Source organism: Amia ocellicauda, chromosome 14, assembly GCF_036373705.1.
Source record: "Amia ocellicauda isolate fAmiCal2 chromosome 14, fAmiCal2.hap1, whole genome shotgun sequence".
Classification (NCBI taxonomy): domain Eukaryota; kingdom Metazoa; phylum Chordata; class Actinopteri; order Amiiformes; family Amiidae; genus Amia; species Amia ocellicauda.
In genome coordinates, this window is record NC_089863.1 from 24,985,051 (window position 1) to 25,005,929 (window position 20,879).

Consider the following 20,879-nt stretch of genomic DNA (forward strand, 5'->3'; position numbering starts at 1 on the left):
AATCTTGAAAAAAATTGAAATACAGTGAGGGAAAAAAGTATTTGATCCCCTGCTGATTTTGTATGTTTGCCCACTGACAAAGAAATGATCAGTCTATAATTTTAATGGTAGGTGTATTTTAACAGTGAGAGACAGAATAACAACATAAAAATCCAGAAAAACGCATTTCAAAAAAGTTATAAATTGATTTGCATGTTAATGAGGGAAATAAGTATTTGATCCCCTATCAATCAGCAAAATTTCTGGCTCCCAGGTGTCTTTTATACAGGTAACGAGCTGAGATTAGGAGCACTCTCTTAAAGGGAGTGCTCCTAATCTCAGCTTGTTACCTGTATAAAAGACACCTGTCCACAGAAGCAATCAATCAATCAGATTCCAAACTCTCCACCATGGCCAAGACCAAAGAGCTGTCCAAGGATGTCAGGGACAAGATTGTAGACCTACACAAGGCTGGAATGGGTTACAAGACCATCGCCAAGCAGCTTGGTGAGAAGGTGACAACAGTTGGTGCGATTATTCGCAAATGGAAGAAACACAAAATAACTGTCAGTCTCCCTCGGTCTGGGGCTCCATGCAAGATCTCACCTCGTGGAGTTTCAATGATCATGAGAACGGTGAGGAATCAACCCAGAACTACACGGGAGGATCTTGTTAATGATTTCAAGGCAGCTGGGACCATAGTCACCAAGAAAATAATTGGTAACACACTACGCCGTGAAGGACTGAAATCCTGCAGTGCCTGCAAGGTCCCCCAGCTCAAGAAAGCACATGTACAGGCCCGTCTGAAGTTTGCCAATGAACATCTGAATGATTCAGAGGAGAACTGGGTGAAAGTGTTGTGGTCAGATGAGACCAAAATCGAGCTCTTTGGCATCAACTCAACTCGCCGTGTTTGGAGGAGGAGGAATGACCCCAAGAACACCATCCCCACCGTCAAACATGGAGGTGGAAACATTATGCTTTGGGGGTGTTTTTCTGCTAAGGGGACAGGACAACTGCACCGCATCAAAGGGACGATGGACGGGGCCATGTACTGTCAAATCTTGGGTGAGAACCTCCTTCCCTCATTGAAAATGGGTCGTGGATGGGTATTCCAGCATGACAATGACCCAAAACACACAGCCAAGGCAACAAAGGAGTGGCTCAAGAAGAAGCACATTAAGGTCCTGGAGTGGCCTAGCCAGTCTCCACACCTTAATCCCATAGAAAATCTGTGGAGGGAGCTGAAGGTTCGAGTTGCCAAACATCAGCCTCAAAACCTTAATGACTTGGAGAGGATCTGCAAAGAGGAGTGGGACAAAATCCCTCCTGAGATGTGTGCAAACCTGGTGGCCAACTACAAGAAACGTCTGACCTCTGTGATTGCCAACAAGGGTTTTGCCACCAAGTACTAAGTCGAAGGGGTCCAATACTTATTTCCCTCATTAACATGCAAATCAATTTATAACTTTTTTTGAAATGCGTTTTTCTGGATTTTGTTGTTGTTATTCTGTCTCTCACTGTTAAAATACATCTACCATTAAAATTATAAACTGATCATTTCTTTGTCAGTGGGCAAACATACAAAATCAGCAGGGGATCAAATACTTTTTTCCCCCACTGTAGTGCACGTCTCAGTGTCTCAGTATACAGTGTGTGTGTCTCAGTGTCTTGGTATCTCAGTATATAATGTGCGTCTCAGTGTCTCAGTATACAGTCACCCCCTGTGATGCACGGATCTGAATCTCACTGTTATTACACAGGATCTGTGGCGGACAGGAGAGATGATCAGTGGTTCTCCGTTTTTACACTAATCATCAGGACTCAGTAGTGTCTGCCTGAACTGAAGCCCTCCTTCCCCAGGACACAGGGACCAAGATCAAGCCTCTCCGGATTGTCAGGGACAGCCGGTTTGTCTCCAGGTCTCAGTTGCTTCCCATCCTCAGACAGGATGAGTTTGGGATGAGCTGTATTGGGGTCCAGAGTCACATCCACTGTGGAGCAGAGAGGAGAGAAAGCAGTGCATTTATACAGAGGAGTTTATACCATCAGCACTGCCTGGCACTGGGGCTCTGCAGCTCGCGCTCTATACTGAGCTACAGGAGTTAAGAGTCATAAGTGGTTGTTTTGCAGGATTCAAATGTCATGTATTGAAAAGGTTGATATAAAGTCTACAAGACACACTATTAGACTCATGGCAACAGCTGTGATGTAACCTGTGACTGTGACTCAGTCTTCACAGCACAGTCCTGCGATATTGCCTCCATGTTCACAGATGTGTTTAAGACCCTCCAGACTGCTGAGGATGTGGAGCACAAACAGACTCACCTGCATGCCTGCGCAGCCTCTGCAGCTCTGAAACGGAGACACACAGCGTCTTTCCGCATGGTGTGAGAACAGGAGTCGTGATGAAAATCAGTGTCACCCCTGTCCATGCTGTCCCGACGGGCGAGCAGGGATGGCATTCTCTACAGTAGGAAGGAGGAGAGAGTCTTTAGTACAGCGCAGAGAGCAGACTGGGACTGAGTGGTTGAATGTTCATTGGTTCTCAATTGAATATCTATTCAATAGAAACAATGCACATATAGAGCTCTCAGTACACTAATATCTTCCACCCAGAAGCATGTCACGTGTTGTGAAGCGTGTCTTCCGTGTTCAGACATGTTTAATTCAAGCTGCCTTGTGACTGTAATTGTATTTTTAGTGTCTTTAACGGAATGTTTCCGACGACGGAGTCACCCGGGAAAGCCCGGAGGAAGGTGAAGTGTTTGTAATGTTTGTCTTTTACAGTACTGGAAACTTCACTGCAATTAGTAATGATGATTTTTTCCACACTTGGCTTTCTTTGATCCGTTTCTGAGCCGGACATCTCACTCATAAAACAGATCCCTCTGAAATAAACACGCTGGATTGTCGATTAGTCTCGAGTGATATTTTATACATCGAACGTGAAACCAGTTTGATTCCCCTGGGCCTTTAAAGACAAGTATTCAAAAGTGACTACTGTTCCATGTGCTTTTATGGTTTTAACAGTTAATAGTCATATCCATTGATTGATTAATTTCAGGTGCTGTGACATGTGATCGTTACACACGTGCAGAGCAACCGTCTTCCATTCGTACAGATTCCTGTTTTATTCAACATGGTAATAACTCTTTACACCCATTTGCCCCTGGTTGAACTTCTGAGGTGTGCAAGTGTTTAATATGGACATTATAAGGAGTACAGGTATGTGACACTCATCAAATGAAACTGGACAACCTGTAATATAATATTCTGCATAGTTGATCATGATTAGACAAACTATTACACTACTACTAAGTTTTTTCACAAAAACAAAATGTGTTTTTTGAAATGTTGACCTATTGGCCTTTTTCCTGCAATAAAGTCTATGGGAAATCTTTTTTGAAAATTGCTAGTTGAAATACCACTCCTATTTAAATTTGGAGAAGTTGTTGGGTGAAAATACCACAAGAAATGAAGGAATTATGTGCATTTGAAAAAACTAGCCTAGCTGGTGAAGTTTAGAGAATTTGTACCACAAAAGTTCATTATAAGGGACACAAGCATGTGGGGCCACATTTCGTCTGACATTTTCAATCTATGCGTGATTTTAATACCTTAAATATTGAAATTATAGAACACACCTACACAGTATATCGAAAACACTTGGGTGTCTGAGACCACAGTGTCATACATCTACACAGCAGTGTGTCAGAGGACACTCAGTTACCCTGTGCAGCTGCTGAGGGGGAGACCTCATCTCCTCACCTCTTCTCATGGGTGGCAGCAGAAGAGCCTCTTCCACACAGGCACCTTCGCAGGCCTCTGGCGCTGGGAGGCAGTGCAGTACTCCAGGGCCTGAGAGGCGCAGCTCCTTGCCTGTGCGTCGCTCTCCTCCTGAAGGGCCCGCGTCAGAGCTAGAGACACAGGGAGAGGATGAGCTGAACACACAGCGCTGAAGTGACAGAGAGGGCACAGCGACAGGCCGACACACTCTACTCCAGCCCGGCAACAAAGATTGGCTCTTTACACACAGCCAGGACCAGAGCAGCAGTGACGCGGTAACACACTGACGCACTCAAGGGCTGCGTTACCTGCGATGCTCTGATCCATCCATCGACGACTGAGGAGGGACTGCGGGGCGTTTTTAATCAGGCACTCTGTGGGTCAGAGAGAGCAACACTGAGTCACAATTCAGGACACATCTTGGCTACAGTGTGCCTGTGAGCTCCATCATGGGCCCACATCCTGCCCAGGTGTCTCATCTCCTCACCTGTAAAGATGGCAGCGCAGGCTCTGACTCCAGGAAAGCGGCTGCTCAGGCAGTCCAGGGCGCAGCTGAAGGACCAGCCCAGGGCCTCTGGGAAATTAGACGCCTAGAGAAGACAGGGAGTCAGATTCTGTGACTCTCAGCAGACCTGTAACTCAAGAGCCACAAACATGCAGCATCTCTCTGTCCTTCATACACAACACAATGGCCACACTGTCCTTACCCAGAATGCAAGGTCATCCAGGAAGGTACGAAAGTCCAAACCCTGCTCCTGCTTGTTCTTGTAGATCAGTCTGCTGATGGTGCCGAGTTCTGGCACTGACCCAGTGTTGTTGAGGGTCAGGTGGTAGGTCTGCACAAGAGATAAAAGCTTAGCCTCAACACTCGGCACTGATGCCATGACATAGCGGCACAATCTGACCGCAAGGTCTCAAATTCTATGTTTGTAACTCTTCTTATATTCTTAAAAACCGCTGCAGGCCCTCCTGGGTATGCCCGGCCCACTGAGCTGCCCTTACCTTGCACACCTTTGGACTGGAGTCTGGGAGGTGCAACACCAGACGCACCAGCGCCTCCTGCAGTTCCTCTCTGATGTGGGCCGTCACTGCCTGGCACCGGCACAATTCCCCCAGCATGGTGGCGCCGGCGCAGCGCAGCGCCTCGTCCTCCTGGAAACAAGCAGAGAGGGTCAGGCACAGCCTGTGACACACTGAACACAACAGCCTGCAGGCCGGACACTTAAACCTCTCACTGAGACACGGAGCCGGAAGAGCAAAACAGTGACTCACTCTTTCCCAGAGCGCAGTGACCCTAAGCAGGACGTCTGCAAGGACATCCCGGCAGACGCCGTCCCGTCTTAGGTTGGGCAAGAGCTGCGAGAGGGCGGACAGAGCTCCCAGGACCACCTGCCTGTCCGCCACGTCTGCGTCCTGCAGGCCCGAGCCGAGGAAGGCCAGCAGCTCCCGGCTCCGTTCTTCCACCTGCACAGAGAAACCCAGAGCACCCCGTCAGCACGGACACCCCCCGAGAGAAGAATTGAAACATCGGCGGCATGCGGTCCTGCGCCACACACTGTCCTTACCTGGGTGGCCGTGGCTCTCTGCAGGCCCTGGAATAGCTGCAACCTCACAGGCACAGAAGGGTCCTGGGCTCGGAGCTTCAAGTTCTTAAGCAGCATGGCCCTCAAATGTTTCTCTGAGCCGCACAGCAGCTGCAAGGCAGACAATGTACATGGAATACTTACGTCCCAAACGTTTAAACGCATGAAGAAACACAATTTATATTGTTGTTGCTGCTGTATTTCAACAATTGCACAAACACCCAGTTCGCAAAAAGTTCAGCTGCTTCCCAGGCAAAGCACCAGCTCCGACACCAGCACCGGCACCACGTCGGTGGAAAAGCGCTAACAGAGACGCACTCACCTCAGAGAAGAAAGCCGTCAACGCGACTCTGTGCTGCTCCTGGTCAGAGCTCAGGAAAGGGACGAGGACCTTAACGATGCCGGGGAGATGCGAGCCGCCGTGCTGAGCCATGGCCCTGGAGGACAAAGGGAAGGCAGTGAAGAGACAGTAAATATGAATACGTTCCTGTCAGCGCAGCCTGTGATGGAGAGATACCCGTACCTGGCCAGGAGACGGACCCCTTCAGTGTGGCTCTCGGCGCTTGGCAGCTCCGCCCAGGCCTCTTCCTGCTCCAACTGCTCCGACACCGTCCCCAGCTGGGCCTGTAGCACCAAGGCCCGCACGGCCAGCATGGTCTCTCTGATGTCCTCACTGAGGCCCATCCGGAGAAGTAGGGTGCCAAAGAGTCGGGGAAAGACCCTCTGAAAGGGCCTCTTCTGCTCTGGGGCGGCCAGCAACTCTTGCACAGCAGTAATCACCTGACACCGGGAGAGACAGACAGGGTCACACTCAGAGAGAAGGCACCCAATTTACAGCACTATATCTCTGGAAGCGTCACAGAGAGATGTACTCACAGCCAGGGTCTGGCGCCCAGCAGGTGAGGCGCTAAGCTTTCCCAAGAGGAACGCCAGCAGCTTGCGGGACAACTTGCTGTCTGAACTCAAGGCCCTCCATAGCGCACAGATGGAGCTGGGGGAGACAGAAACACAGTGAGACAGAGACACACGGGAGCTCCTCACTGTGACACACTGTGACACATGAGCCAATCATGTGTGAGGGACAGGCACTTCTGTGAGGCTCACCGGTCCAGCGGCAGGGCTCGGTCCAGCGGCAGGGCTCGGTTCAGCAACGTCTCGACGAGCTCCTCCGGGCAGTGAGACACGAGGCGGGCGACCACTCTCAGCTGCCGGTCAGCCAGGTGGGGCAGGCAGGTTTGCAGAGCATCCAAGATCTCAGGGACCTGGAGGACAGAGGAGACAGACACTCAGTCTACTACACTGCTGCCCAGCACAGTACACACAGCGGGCTGGGCTCTCCTCTCGTGAGAGACTCCAAACTGGCCCATACCTGCTTCGTCAGCTTGGCTCGACCGGCCTGCAGGACACGAAAGCAGGCGGAGCTGCTGTCCCGGGGGAAGGAGGGCTGGCCTGGAATGGGCTGGGTGTTCCCTGTAATCAGATTTGAGGTTTGGTATGGAAAGGACAGGAAAACGAATCAATCACAGAGATCAGGAGAAACAATACGGTTACAGGCTGAGAGTGTCTGTGTGTGCCGATCACAGCAGGAGGTCAGACAGCACTGAGAGCACCGTAGCGCAGTGGGACGGGGGGGAGGACGGTACCTGCGGCGCTGAGGAGGTGTGCCAGAATCACCCCAGCTGCGGCCCGGCTCGGCTCACTGGTGCACTTCAGTAACTGTATAAGCAGACTGGCGACCAACTTTGGGAAGGCGGTGGCTGTGGGAATAAGGCAAGCAGCACAGAGCAGTGAGGACACGACACGACACAGGCCAGCGGATCAGAACCAAGACTCTCTCCTGAGTGAAATTAGAGAGACTTACCGAGAAGTGTGACGACGCTCAGGACCGCGTCCACAGGCAGCCGGCTCTCCCGACGGGCGCGGATCTGAAGGAGAAAGACAGGGTCACTGCGTACCCGCTGCACAGAGTCGGCTGCACAGGGCCCGTGTGTCGGGGTGTGTTGGCGGTTTCACAGAATAGGACCTACCTCCTGGTGCAGGCTCCTTAGCAGGGGGAACACAGAGGGGCGGATTATTTTCCGGTCCGTGCCCAAGGCCGCCAGGATGATGCAGCGCACGTTCTACAATAAAGAAAAAGTATCAACCTAAAAACTATATAAGAACATAAACATAAAACCAAGCCTTTAACCTGAGCCGGTCTGATCTAAACCCACCCCTGCTACCCCAGTCAGCACAGAAAGCCGTACCTTGACCAGAGCTTCACCGTCGGACCTCTGTCTGTACATCACCACTGTGGTGTCGATCAGCCCCCTTAGGTTGGCCCGGAGAGTCGCAGGGCTCAGCAGCGGCGTCAGGGAAGCCAAGGCATTGATTACCGCATCATGGACCTGCAGGACGGACACAGAGACCGGTCAGTGTGGGCAACGCCAAGAGGGCAAAAGAGCAACAACTCAGAACAAGTGGGTGACGGCAGCTCGTTAGGATTATCAGTATACAGGGTGAATTACAGTGATTTATACTGTGGCAATCCTGTCCCTGAAGACAACTGACCCTCCCCAACACACTGTGCCTGGCAGAACCAGCTGGCAGAGGAAATACAAAAATTATTTTCGTTTTTGTGTTTCTCATTTTCTTTCTGTGTTTTTCTTTTGGCATTTGTGTTCTTTAGGGGCTCAAATTGGCACCATAAGTAACGAATTCAAAATAAAAAATATAAAAAAATAAAGTTGAGAAAAAATTGATGTTGAGAGCAAATCAAAATGTATGGAATTGTAAACAAAAGTAATTATATCATAAGCAAAAAAAAAACATAATTGAAAGGAAATAATGTTAAAGGAGACACTGGAGCCCCTGTCTTTGGTTGCGATGCTGCAATCTTTGCTTTCACCGCCAGTTTCCTTGCATTCGTTTTTTTTTCGTTTACGAGTTTTGGCACTGTTTTGTCATGAGGGCTTAGAGGGAGGCGTAGGTCATGGCTCCCTCTAATACCATACCATAAAAAACAGGTTTAGACAATCAGATCATGACACTTGAAAAAACATGAATAAATACACATAATATACATGCAATTTCATATCGAACAAAAACTTGTTAAACATAAGCAAGGGTTAATTTCTTAATTTCATTTAAAAATTAATCATATTCCTAATAAGAACCATATACGTTTACAAGGATACATTCTCCCCCCACCATTACAGAAAAGGATGCAAGTCAAATTCTTCATTAAGTCCTTTTGGAGACATTGTATTTAAGCAATAGATCCAAAATGTCTCTCGACGTAACAGTAATCGATTGATGTCCCCCCCCTCTTCTTGATGTCTTATATATACTTTAACGATGAAATAGGATGTTTTTTCGGTAAAAATCACAGGATTCAATAAATCTTGTCTGCGTATACTACTTCTGTGCTCACTGATCTTAAGACACCTTTTTGTTTTACCAATGTATGCTAGAGTGCAGGGACATTTCATATAAATAACATTGTGTGTATTACACGTGATAATGCCTCCGATTACAATATTTTTACCAGAAACAGGATTTTTGCATTTGTGTTCTTCCTGTTGCATTTGCGTTCTGCTTTTTGTTTTTGTGTTTTTCTTTTTGCAGTTGTGTTTTGCACTTCAGGCCAACGTATTTACCAGTCCACATTTGACAATCACATTTCCCAGCGGCCCGTACCTGCAGGTTCCGTTCGAACCTGTTCCACATCTGAAAAGATGAGTAAACGGTGTCCAGGATTGGAAAGAAGTCCTGCTTCCTCAGGGTCGGGTCAGAGCTCCCTCTGGGGCCAGAAAAGAAGTCCTGAATGCTTTCGGAGAAGTCTGTGAGCACTGGGAAATGATAAACAGACTCCGGGGTCAATATCCATGAGACACACGCGTCACGGATATCTGTCATTCCAGGAGTCAGCTGCAACCCTCACTCACCTGAGCACAGCGCCATCCTGACCTCAGACTCGGTGACCCCGTTCAGCAGGGGCATCAGGCTCTGGATAATGTCCCTGAGACGGGGCACCATTCCAGACACTGCACACACACAGAAGGCGGTTAGGGTCAGGTGAATAAAACAGGTCAGTTCCCTTTTGTGCCAGGCTTCGGCAAAGCACAGTGGCTTCAGGAATCGAAGCAGCAGGCAGACTCACCATTTGCTCGTGACAGACGTCCCAAAGTGGTCAGCAACATGGGGTCTGCATCCACATCTGCCCTCAACAAAATGTCCAGAGCTGCCAAGACCTCCTCGAGAAACCGGGACCCCAGCACCAGCAGGATGTCGCTGGCTGCCTGCCGCCTCTCCGGAGGCTCGTTCTGGGTCAGGGGAAGACGAGAGGAGGAGGGTGAGTCTGAGAAGGCTTTCTGGGGACAGCAGTGTATCTGGCACATATCTGAGTGACAAGAATCATTATACAAAAAAACAGGAAGGTCTTTGTCTAATGTGCACGTTTCAGAGCGCCTCACAGGAGGGAGTAACTCACCGCATCCCTGCCCAATTTCTCAGAAACCATAGCGAATGCCTTCCCGGCTGTGGAGGGGCTGATGGCTTCAATGTGGCTGGTCAGCACCTTTCCCATGGCCTGCAGGACGGCCTCATGGGCTACCTGAGCAGAGAAACACAGGAGGAAGAGCTCACGAATGATGTGATCAATGTCTCTCTTCTCTGCATGACTGACAGCATTACAGCCTTGAACCCTCTGTGCACAAGGACACTGAGAGCTGTATGGATTTCCAAAAACTCAATCACACCATGTACACACTTTATAAGCTGCAGAAAACACAAATCTGGAAGAAGAAACAAAGAAGAAAGAAGGCATGATTCCTACTGACAGACAGATCAAAGGAGTCGCACCTCGTGGTCTCTTCTCAAGAAACCGACACCCCACAAAAAGAAGTCTTCTGGGTCGGCCACGTCGGAGAAAGCCACCACTTTCTCCAGCACCTGCTGCTCAGTGGCGCCTGATTCAAGGGCCCGCTGAAGATCAAACATCTTCACTGAGGAGACAATACCAACAAACAAATATTCAGACATTCTGCTGTCTGTCACTGGAGTCTTCAATTAAGCACAGACCTCATGTCTTAATTACTCTGTAGGATACTCCATAAACACACGTGCAGATGACATCCAAATACCAGATATTTAAAGGGACTGCTATATTTGTATTTCCAAACTGAGGACTGTATTATTAGGGGGCCAAGCAACGAAGTTGTTGGACAACCTTTTGTAATTGGTCGGATTATTATTATTATTATTCTGCCATATATTTCAAATGGCCATAAAATGAAAACTACTGGACAGAATTTCACCAAGTGAAAAATACAATTGAACCTTACATCACTGAAGCAAACAATGAAGGAATTGATATTAAAGTCCACTGACTTTGAATACATACTTCAAATGACAACAAATTAAAACCGCAAATGTATGCTACATTGGATTGAAACTGAAAATAACACATTTAATAACATATGCATTTAAACTACAAATGCCTGCTGAAATCTGAAACCTACTGATACATGGATGCCTTAAAAGTTGCATGCAACTTCTAGTTATTATTATTATTATTATTATTATTATTCCGCCATATATTTGAAATTGCCATAAAATTAAAACTACTGGACTGGATACCTATATGACGTTGTCCCTCAACAAATTTGAAGCTCATACGCCTTATCGTTTGGTGCCAATATTGGATTAATGACAATTATTAGACAATATTCAATCATCTTCTTCTCCAAAACCGCTAATGGGACAGATGTGAAACTTGGTGCATGACTTCGTGTTATGACCTATATTCAGATTTGTAAATAAAATAAAAAAGATGTATAAAACTACATTTGTCTGTACTTTCACAAACGTCATCCAATCCATTTAGATAACACATCTATCAATCACAGAAAATGCCACCACTTGTAGGGACTTCCAGTACAGACCACATACTCCAAAACCCAACCATCAAGCCAACCTTTCAGCAGGATTCGATCACAACAACTCAGACACATGCAGATGTTGACATGTACAAGATACGAGAACATCTCTTAGTCTTGCATGTTGTGCCATTACCAACTGCGCCACTGGGGAGCTTGCTATTAAGGCTTGGATTTATAATAGAGTACATTTATGAAGCGATCCACATGAATGTATAACGTGTACCTGAAAAAAGAGAGGGAGCTGTACTACCAATACAAATTTAACCAATAGTAATCTTTACAAATATTGAAATGGTTAACAATTTTATATTGTCTATGTATTCATTGTAAGAATAAAAAAGACTTTAGTTAATGTAAACTGAAAAGTATGTTAAACACGGCGGTTAAATTGGGCCGGGGCCGTTCGGGGCTGAGCCCCGGCCCATAGGCTTACAACTTTCCTCATTCATTTTCAACAATATAGGATATATATTTTGTACACCGTTATCATTCTTACTAATTCAAGCACTGATTCAAAAGCGTTGCTTTTGTGGCACATAATAAATGAGGTGCGCCCCCAAAGGTTACAAGATTACATCAGAGCTTCAAAAAATCTTCGGTAGCGTTAGCCACAGGGAATCGGAGTGATGTTTCTGCTCCCGCCACTTTGTCGTGAAGTGTACATTAGGTTAAGTCACTTAATTTATGTTTTCTTGCACTCGTATTATACAAGACTGTACGTCGCAAATTCATTTCCTACCGATGATCCGATCTCAAAGTTTCAGAGGTAAAAGATATGAGTGAGGTAAAGAGGAGGAAGCTTACAGACGACTTCAAAAGGTAGGCTAGGCCTGTGTTAGTCACTACTTAACATGTACAGTAGGCTGCCTGCTTGTTGCCACAGGGTGAGATTTGTGAAGCAAAAGCCAATGCTTTTGAAACGTTTTTATTCGTGAAAATAAATCACGAAATTTGAAACTCAACCCCTAGGTCTCCTGAACACTTTTCATTTGTTCAGGTCCGGCAGCATACTAGCATGCTCTAGCACCTACACGCCTGCTGTTCTCCAGTTTCAGATCATATGGTGTCGGACGGACTGTTCGGTGTGTTGCGGACTGGGTACCATGGGCCGTTCTGTGCTAGAAAGTCCAGGACCACTTTTTAGTCCCAGGCCGCCTCTGTATGGTGTATTCAAACGATTTTATCAAGTCCAGTTTAATTTTCCTAATAAAAAGACTGTTCTACTTAATATTTTGTATTTCTATTCTCTCCTTTAATGGTTACATCATTCCTATATTTGATACTAACACAAAGGAGAGGGCACAGGCCTACAGAAAGATTGTATTGTCATCAGATGTACATTTGCACACTGCCAGCATCTAGAATGATTTTGATCAGCATGTTAGTGTTCATAGCAGAGGGCTCTCTCAACTTGTTATATTTTACAATTTGTCAATTGATAAGATTTTGTAGGCTTTGCATACACATGTGCACCCCTGGAAAGCCTGAAACCACAGAGCCCCCCACATAACAAATCCCAATTTAACCCCTGGTTAAACACGATATAGCCCTACAGATGTTTGGCTGCTTATAGCTTTATTAGTTTCAATATTCATGTACTAGCATTATCATAGTGTAGCAGTTCCGAAGCCATATTATGAAGCCTGGGCCATTCTGCGTTGTGGTTCGATCACTGCACTGTGGTGTGTGAGACCTGGGTTTGAATCTCATCATGGCTGAAACCCTTAAGTCTGTTAAATATGTCACATCACTCCACATATGCTTGGCCCCCTACATTGCTGCTTGCAGCTATATTTATTTCTTATTACGAATCAGTAAAAAGGACTCAAAACAAATAGCCAACTCACCTAAGGCCTCAAAATGCTCCATGTTGAATTGGAGGTGTACTGATACTAAATTAAAACAGAAGAATTCTGGGTTACATTTAATTTCACTTTATCGATTGTATTATTTTGTGTGAATAAGCACAGTATGCTGACCATTGGTGCATTAGAGTGAAGAAAATCAAGTCAAAGAATTATAAAGTGTATTTTTAAACAATAACAACAATATTTAAAATAAAACAATGCAGTGATGTATAGTTCAGTATGGCCAACTCAAATATGAATCCCAATGTTCAAAGACAGTTTCCATTGCAAGGCAAGAGATGCAGGCATCGCAATATTGTAAATTTATCCAGCAGGGAGGCAAACACATGTCAGGTTTGTCACAAATACACTAAAACAAAAGCCTCACAACCGAAGTTTCTATTGTCCACAATATGAAATGCGTCTTACATTAAGTTCAACACTATTGTCCAGTACAGCCTATGGGACTCACATCTAAATAAGCACATTCATAAATTCATAAGCACATTCATCTTAACAGACACGCATTTGCACATTTGCAGCGCTAACTCATACTCACACGGCTGCTTCCATGCGGATCCATGACGCACTGAATCCGCATCCTGTGCGTCGGGTTAAAGCGCCTCTCTGACGTCATAATTGAACTCGATTTGTTTACTCGACGAGACTTATAATAAGAATATATTACAGCTGATAATGTTTCTACAAGGAAAAGTTTATTAAATGTAAATATGGATTTTGTGGTCTTTCCCCACCAAAACACCAAGCATTAATCATCCAGCCAGCGGTCAAAAAGCCAAGTACGCAGTGCGATCCTGCGATCAACGCCATCTTGTGTCACATGGAAAAACAGCCTCAGCCTCCCGGAGAAGACAGACAGCTGTGTCGAGACAGATTATCACTCGGAGATATCTGCGAATGACTTCCCATTCATTTCGAGATATCTTTCAATGATTTCCTGTATCCGACCTGAGATTATCACTTCCTGTTTCCTTCAGTTCCATAGAAATAAATGAACTGTTAACCGGAAGTGATAATCAGGAAGTAACAGGAAGTAATTTGATTACATTTTACTCTTTAAATTGTGTAACTGATAGAAAGTTGGTTCCTTAATAATGTATTTATATAATTTAATACTTAACTTAAAACCCCTATTGTTAAACATAATTTTAAGGCTCTGATTTAGGAAATGATTAGTTAAATTAAGGGTTCAATTAAGTAATTGAAAGCTTGGTTGGAACACAAACCAGCAGGGTAGGTGGTCCTCCAGGACAGGTTTGTGAACCACTGATTTAGAGATATCTCCAAATAAACAGGAAGTCTTTTGCAGGTATCTCTAAATCATTTAAAGATATCTGCAAATCATTTAGCGATATCTCTAAATGTACTTTAAATGAGATATCTGGAATTATTTGAAGATATCTTGAAATATGTGCAGGTATCTTTAAACGAATTAAAGGTGTCTCTAAATTATAATTTGATTTGTCATACCTGTCTCCTTCAACACGACTAACCGAGTTACTACCTAAGTTATTACTTACAAAGGGGCAGATGGGAGATGAAAGGAGCTGTTGAACACACTGCATACTGTGCACACTATAAATAGTTATAGTAATAATATAGAATAATAATGATACATAATTTTTGTATATTGCTTTACTATTTTAGAGAAGGAATGCAGCACCCAGACGTAGTTCAAAAGCAACACGGGTGTTGGTTTTCAGACCTCACCAGGATTTGGCAATCCTTTGTTTTTGATAAACAGTTTTTGTGTTCTTTTGGTTGTTTTTAGACTTTTATTTCAGTGCTAATTAACTCCCTTTAAAGAACAGGCATCTAATTCCCCATTTTGAATGTCCTTGTGGGACGGTAGGAGAGTATAATTCTAATTTTTATTTTTGTTTAATTCTAACACTATCAACTATTCCCATCTGAAAGTGTAAACCAGCTGTCTAAAGCCAAAAGGAGGACTCTTTCCAAGTTTCAGGATGTGACATTTCATCACATTCCCAACAGCCAAACGGACAGGAAAGGAAGAAATCGTGGTGTAATAATAGTAACTGCTGCACAAAAGCAGGCTTTCTTGTTGTTTCCCTCCACAATAAAGAATCCGTCTGGGTCAAACATATCTCAACCACAACAATCATAATTTATGGATTGTGAACAGAAAAACAAAGCATATCACAGTAAAATGGATTTGATTTGAAGACCTGAATTAATTTTGGCTCATACAGGCCTGTGTGTCTCTGCCTTTCTTTCTCAACTGAGAAGTCAGTTGTGTCCTTGTGCTGACTCCACTGCTCCAAAGTGGTTCAATTGCAACAACAGAGAAATGCATTTAGCACACATGTAGCCCCGTTTGTGGTAATGATTTTAAGAATGTTAGCATCCATCAATTATATACACGTGCTTCCTTTCACCTGAACACCACAGATATATTCTGCACTGAAATTGAACTTTCCCCACTGTGGGCAAGTCAATAAAATACATTCCTCATATTAAAGAGGATGGCAAATTCAGGTAATAAAGTAAATGTGGCAGGAACAATTACAACATGTTTTCTAGTAGAATAGCCAAATAAAGTTGCTTTCAATTTGAAGTCACAAATATGATTAACTATAGTAAGTAAAACCCCCTGCTCAATGGCCCTCTGTCATGTGTCCAGCTGAAGAAAAGGCAGAGAAGTCTGAGCTGGGTCACTACTACTGTCGCCACTGCCTGGGGAGGAGAGGAGACTCTGGCTTGAATACAGAAAATACAGCATCTACACAAATGACAGAGTATTGCTGAGTATCAAGTTTATCCAGAGAGAGAGAGAGAGAGATTGCAGACTGGCATTTTTTGAATAGATGATGTCAGTGCATTATATTGTTACACAGGCACTTCAGCCTGGATATGAATTGGAGTGAGACAGATGTGATCTGCACTCAAATGAAATGTGTTTTATGAGAGAAACGCTTGAGAGAAAGCTGGAGAAGTCAGAGCCCTTGTAGTGAGACTGAGACTGAGCACAACTACAAGTAGTTAGCCAGATTCAGATCTTTGATATATTATTGTGAATCTTAAATAATGTTCAATCGTGCATGACTGATACATCAATATAATCTCCATAATGAGGACTCTGTAGAAAGGCTTTATAATAATTATAGTGTTCCCTTATGAACGATTACCATGGTCAGCTTGGCATAAGTCTTTGCACTGCTTGGCTCTGTGGTTTCCTCCACTGTAAAACCCAAGAACGTGTGAAGTGTTTAATAGTTAAATGCCAGGCGTTTATTAATTCATAGAAGAGCTCTATTTCTAAACAGCAGTGTTTAAATCTATACGGATAAACACTGTGTTTAGGCTTTAGTTATTATTTGAGATTAAACGTGTTGTTTAATCTATAGATCTATTAATCTATTTTAACACAAAGTTGTATTGTCCTTTAAAACATTTGTTAGAACTGAAGAGCCATTATTAATGTTTAATATAAGCTGTATAATATTTTATATTGATATTAGAAATAATGACATGTGTGCAGACTTGGAAAAGTGGATTTATTAGTAAAGGATACACCCTTTCTTAATTCCTCTCACCGCTTCTGTTTTTCACGGGTTTGTCCATTTGTGGATTTCCTGTTTCTCCTCTCAAAGCTAAAGATGTTACCTCATTGTTAAGAAAAGCACAAGATGTGCAGTTTGTGTGCTGTAACAGGACCAGACATCTGCTCCTCCCTCGGGAAGGGCAGCCTACAGGCTTTGCGGCGCTTCAATCTGTTGAGCCTTTTTGATTGGACGAGCGGTCGCAACATTCCATGTCATTTTTACATAAAAAGCTACACGTGTGTTTGTAAAGTTAAGTCTCACTGAGGGAACGGGCCTGATGTGACACTTCCAAGCTAGCTTGATTAAACTTCTGTTCATGTTATCTCAATGCCTTTTCCAGTTATTTCCAAGAAGGGTTCAACAATTCAACAAATAAAGCATTTTGTTAAAAGTGACAAAACAGTGTATTTTTAACACAATACTGTGTTTTTACCAAAACAACAAAACAAACCTGCAAAACCAAACACCTAGCTCTCCAATCGAGTCACCATTAAACATGACCAGCCCCCTCTGTAATCTGAAGAGAGAACACCAAAACACAGAGCAACCAAGTTAAAACCCAGGACCATATCCATTGTCAAAGCCCATTAGTAAAATCTAAGCTGTCTCTGTCTCTGTCTCTCTCTCTCTCTCTCGGTCGGTCTCTCTCTTAAACACTTCTCCCTCGCACCCAACTCCAGGCTCTCCTGTCTTCCCAAGCTCAGGGAGCGGATCTACTCCGGTTTGGTCCGTAGGGAGCAGCTGTTCTGCAGGTGTTCCGACAAACTGAGCTGCTAGTAAAAGTACGGGTGCGCAGCGAACACGCCCAGACATCTGTGGGTAATAATGCACACGTTACATTACATTACCATTTAAAACCATTTGTTATTTCACAGTGACCAATTTCCTATTCCTGCATAGGTGACAGGATGAGATACCTAGGGTTTGAATGCTTCTAATACAGTAATAGTGTGGGAAAACTGAGGGTAGCCCATTCTGAAAGGTCCCTTCTGTCCGACAGGATGAGTAAGGGTTCAAATACAGTAATAGAGTTGGAAAACAGACATCACAGACAGTGTTTGCAGACTAGCGGGCAGCTCATCCTGATAAGAAGCCCATTTTGTCAGAATACCGGCTCAGTCACTGCTTGTAGCGGGAGCTCGTCACTGCTACCTCTGGGTTCTGGGTCTCTCTCGCCGGCGCGGTGGCTGCCTGTCTCGGGCCCATCGTCACCGCCACTCCGCGGCTTCTGGGCCTCACTCACCGACTCATCAGCGCTGTTCTGCGGTCCCTGGAGCTCACTCACCGACTCGCCATCTTCCTCTGGCGTCCTCTGACTCCAAACCGATCTGACATGGTGATGGGTCGTTCGCGAACAAGTGGGCTCTAAGAGCCGGCTCTTGTAGGTGAACGTTGGGAGCCGGCTCGCATATCAGAAGAGCCGAACCTATTCATGAAAATATAAAAAAATTAAGATTTGAAAAATCAAAATATTTAAATGAATATAATTAACTAATTCAAAGAAGGATAAAATAAATAAAATAATATAGGCCTAAATGCTCAAGCGCACACATTCGTTCTGACTGTCTGCTCAGACTAACAGCCTGTCAATCAGACACGCAGTGTCAACCACTGAATCAAAGATGCGTTAGGGAGGGCCGAGCCAACTCACTCACAGTCACACACTTAGCAGCCGAGGTGAGAGAGGAAGGACAGCTGAGAAAACAGCTGGAAAATGAGTCGGAAGCACAGTAGCATTTGGATGCATTTTAATAATGTAGACAATGTTACAGCACAGTGTAGAATTTGCCAAAACAAAATCTCATATAAAGCCGGTTCTACGCACAACCTACACCGGCATATGCAAACTGTGCACCCAACCGTGAAGCTAGCTATAGCGGAGCTTCGAGAAACTAGCGGGCCTGCTAGTGATAGTGGTGGAGCCAGCACCACCACACGTGGAGATGTATCCACTCAGTCAAGTAGGCCTACTCCGCGACCCACAGCAACGCAGTCTTCTATGGACAAGTTTATGCCAAAGTCTATGTCTGTAGCAAAACATGGCCAAATTGTTTTTTTAGAAATTATAGCAATAGAATAAATCAAATGTACACAATTCCAAGCAGGGAAACCATTTAAAAATCACTTATTCCACAACTGTGTGAGAGCACACAGGCTTCAGTGCGGGAAAGGGTCCAAAAAGCTACTGCAGTTTGCCTTACCACTGAGTGCTGGACATCAAGGGTAACCACTTCTTACATGTCGGTTACATGTCACTTCATTGAAAATTTTTCGATGTCTAGCTGTCTTCTGGACTGCTTTGAGTTCAGCAGCAGACACACCTGAGAGAACTTGGCAGAGGAACTGTTGACAGTGGCCAGAGAATGGCAAGTAGATGGAAAAGTGGTCTGTTGTGTTAGCGACAACGCAGCTAACATAACCGAAGCCATGAAAATGTCGAAATGGACCCATCATCCATGTCTTGCCCACACAATCAACCTGATTGTAACAGATGCTCTGAAGGAGATGAAGCCCAAAGACAAGGCCTAAAGGCCTAAACAAGACTGCACTACAAGGTGGAATTCAACATTTTATATGTTGAAGCGGTTTCTTGAGTCAAAGAATGCCATCATCTCTACCCTGGCCATCCATTGTCAATGCACCTGTTGATGCTCTGACCCAAGAGGAATGGGAGGTGGTGGAGGAGGTGTGCAGAGTCCTGGAACCCTTTGAGCAGGTCACTGTGGAGATCAGTGGAGAGAAGTACAGTAAGCAGTTATTACTACATCATTATTTAATCCAGTATTATATATACATATGAGCAGTAGATGAGATGTAGTATCAGTAGACAAAACATGAACCTGAACTAATAAGTTACTGTTCTCTCTTTTCAGCTATGTGACAGCCTCAAAAATGACACTCCCGTGTAAGGGTCTGCAGCGAATCACAGCCAGCCGCCAGAGAGAAGCAAATGTAACAACAGGACATGTGACAGAGTTGATGGACACCCTATGTTCATCAATGGACAGAAAGTTGACATGCTATAAGAAACCGCTGCACTTGACCCCAGGTTTAAGAAGTTAGCCTTCAGTGATGCCAGAGAGATTGATGAGGCTCTTCAAAGAATAACCTCAGCAGCAGGGAGGGACAGCCCCAGCAGTCAGCTGGCTCAGGCACCAGGGCAACAGGAGGAAGAGGGATCAGATGGAGCAGAAGCACCAGCAGTAGTGCAGATCCTCTGAGCTGGTGGAAGAACAAGGCCTCTGTCTACCCAGGACTTAGTAAAGTCATGACAGGGAGACTCTGCATAGTGGCCACATCCGTTCCCTCTGAGAGGGTCTTCTCGAAAATGGGACAAATAAATACAGAGAGAAGAAACCGCATCAGCCCCTCGAAAGTGAGGCAGCTTGCATTTCTGAATACAAATCTCTCATAAAAGCAAAATATGGTCAGCATTGCTGTGTGCTGCAGGTTATAACATGGCAATAAAGAAGAGAGAGAAAATAGGGACCAGTTTAATGTTTAAAGTGGGATGCTGCAGTTTTGCACATTGTTATTTATTTTTCTTTGATATGGTGCAATATTCTATTATTATGTTGTTCAGATTGTATTAATTTTGAATGGTTAGATTTATATGCACTTTGTTTATATACATTAAAAACTTTAAAAGCAAATGTTTAATTGCATTCTTTTTCATTACGAACCAATGCATTTTTAAATACATTGTGATTAAGGTAGAGTATGATTTCATTTAATAATTTAATTAGAATTGTTTTAACACCAATCATAGTCAATCTATAGCAAAGTAAAAATATATTTTTTTAAAGAGCCAAAAGAGCCGTCTCTTTTTGGTGAGCTGAGCCGAACGAGCCGGCTCACTGAAAAGAGCCGGAATGCCCATCACTAATTTGACACATGCGAGCGGGCACACCTATTTAAAACCTTGTACCCCGTGACTGGCTCCCCCAATCACCGCGCCCCCCAAGTTCCCAAAATCATTACATGTGCATCCCCATAACACAAACTGCCCACCACCCAATACACATACACATACACATCCCCATATACTCCCATTATTCCATTTGCCGGGTCGCTTACTATATATATATTACATACATATGCATGTGTGTGTGTGTGTGTGTGTGTATATATACACCAATCAGCCATAACATTATGACCACTGACAGGTGAAGT

The 20,879-nt window shown here is 44.5% G+C and overlaps 1 protein-coding gene across 6 annotated transcripts; it reads right to left on the reverse strand.

The window, feature by feature from the left end:
• Positions 1–1,790: 1,790 nt before the first annotated feature.
• On the reverse strand, positions 1,791–14,091 carry LOC136767522 (maestro heat-like repeat-containing protein family member 1). 6 transcript variants are annotated; one of them, XM_066721353.1, is made up of 24 exons: positions 13,679–14,088; positions 13,120–13,164; positions 10,194–10,336; positions 9,823–9,945; positions 9,493–9,655; positions 9,278–9,376; positions 9,030–9,181; positions 7,598–7,738; positions 7,379–7,471; positions 7,213–7,276; positions 6,995–7,108; positions 6,721–6,821; positions 6,456–6,613; positions 6,228–6,342; positions 5,875–6,131; positions 5,674–5,788; positions 5,334–5,462; positions 5,041–5,232; positions 4,771–4,920; positions 4,476–4,604; positions 4,256–4,358; positions 4,077–4,142; positions 3,751–3,899; positions 2,359–2,447 (listed from the first exon to the last, which is right to left on the reverse strand). In XM_066721353.1, the coding sequence occupies exons 2-23, from the start codon at positions 13,139–13,141 to the stop codon at positions 3,757–3,759; spliced, it is 2,772 nt and encodes a 923-aa protein (XP_066577450.1). In that variant the 5' UTR covers positions 13,142–13,164; positions 13,679–14,088; the 3' UTR covers positions 2,359–2,447; positions 3,751–3,756. The 6 variants fall into 6 exon arrangements, with proteins under 6 accessions (XP_066577455.1, XP_066577450.1, XP_066577456.1 ...); XM_066721356.1 differs by having other exon boundaries at positions 2,361–2,447; positions 3,713–3,899; XM_066721359.1 differs by lacking the exon at positions 5,041–5,232 and having other exon boundaries at positions 13,679–14,089.
• Positions 14,092–20,879: the final 6,788 nt, after the last annotated feature.

Coding starts and splice junctions, on each gene's coding strand:
- LOC136767522 (XM_066721353.1), bottom strand. CDS start 13,141: ATGGAGCATTTTGAGGCCTTAG. Junction 6,822..6,994: donor ACACCTCCTCAGCGCCGCAG/GTACCGTCCTCC, acceptor ATCTGATTACAG/GGAACACCCAGCCCATTCCA. Junction 6,614..6,720: donor GAGCCAAGCTGACGAAGCAG/GTATGGGCCAGT, acceptor TCTGTCCTCCAG/GTCCCTGAGATCTTGGATGC.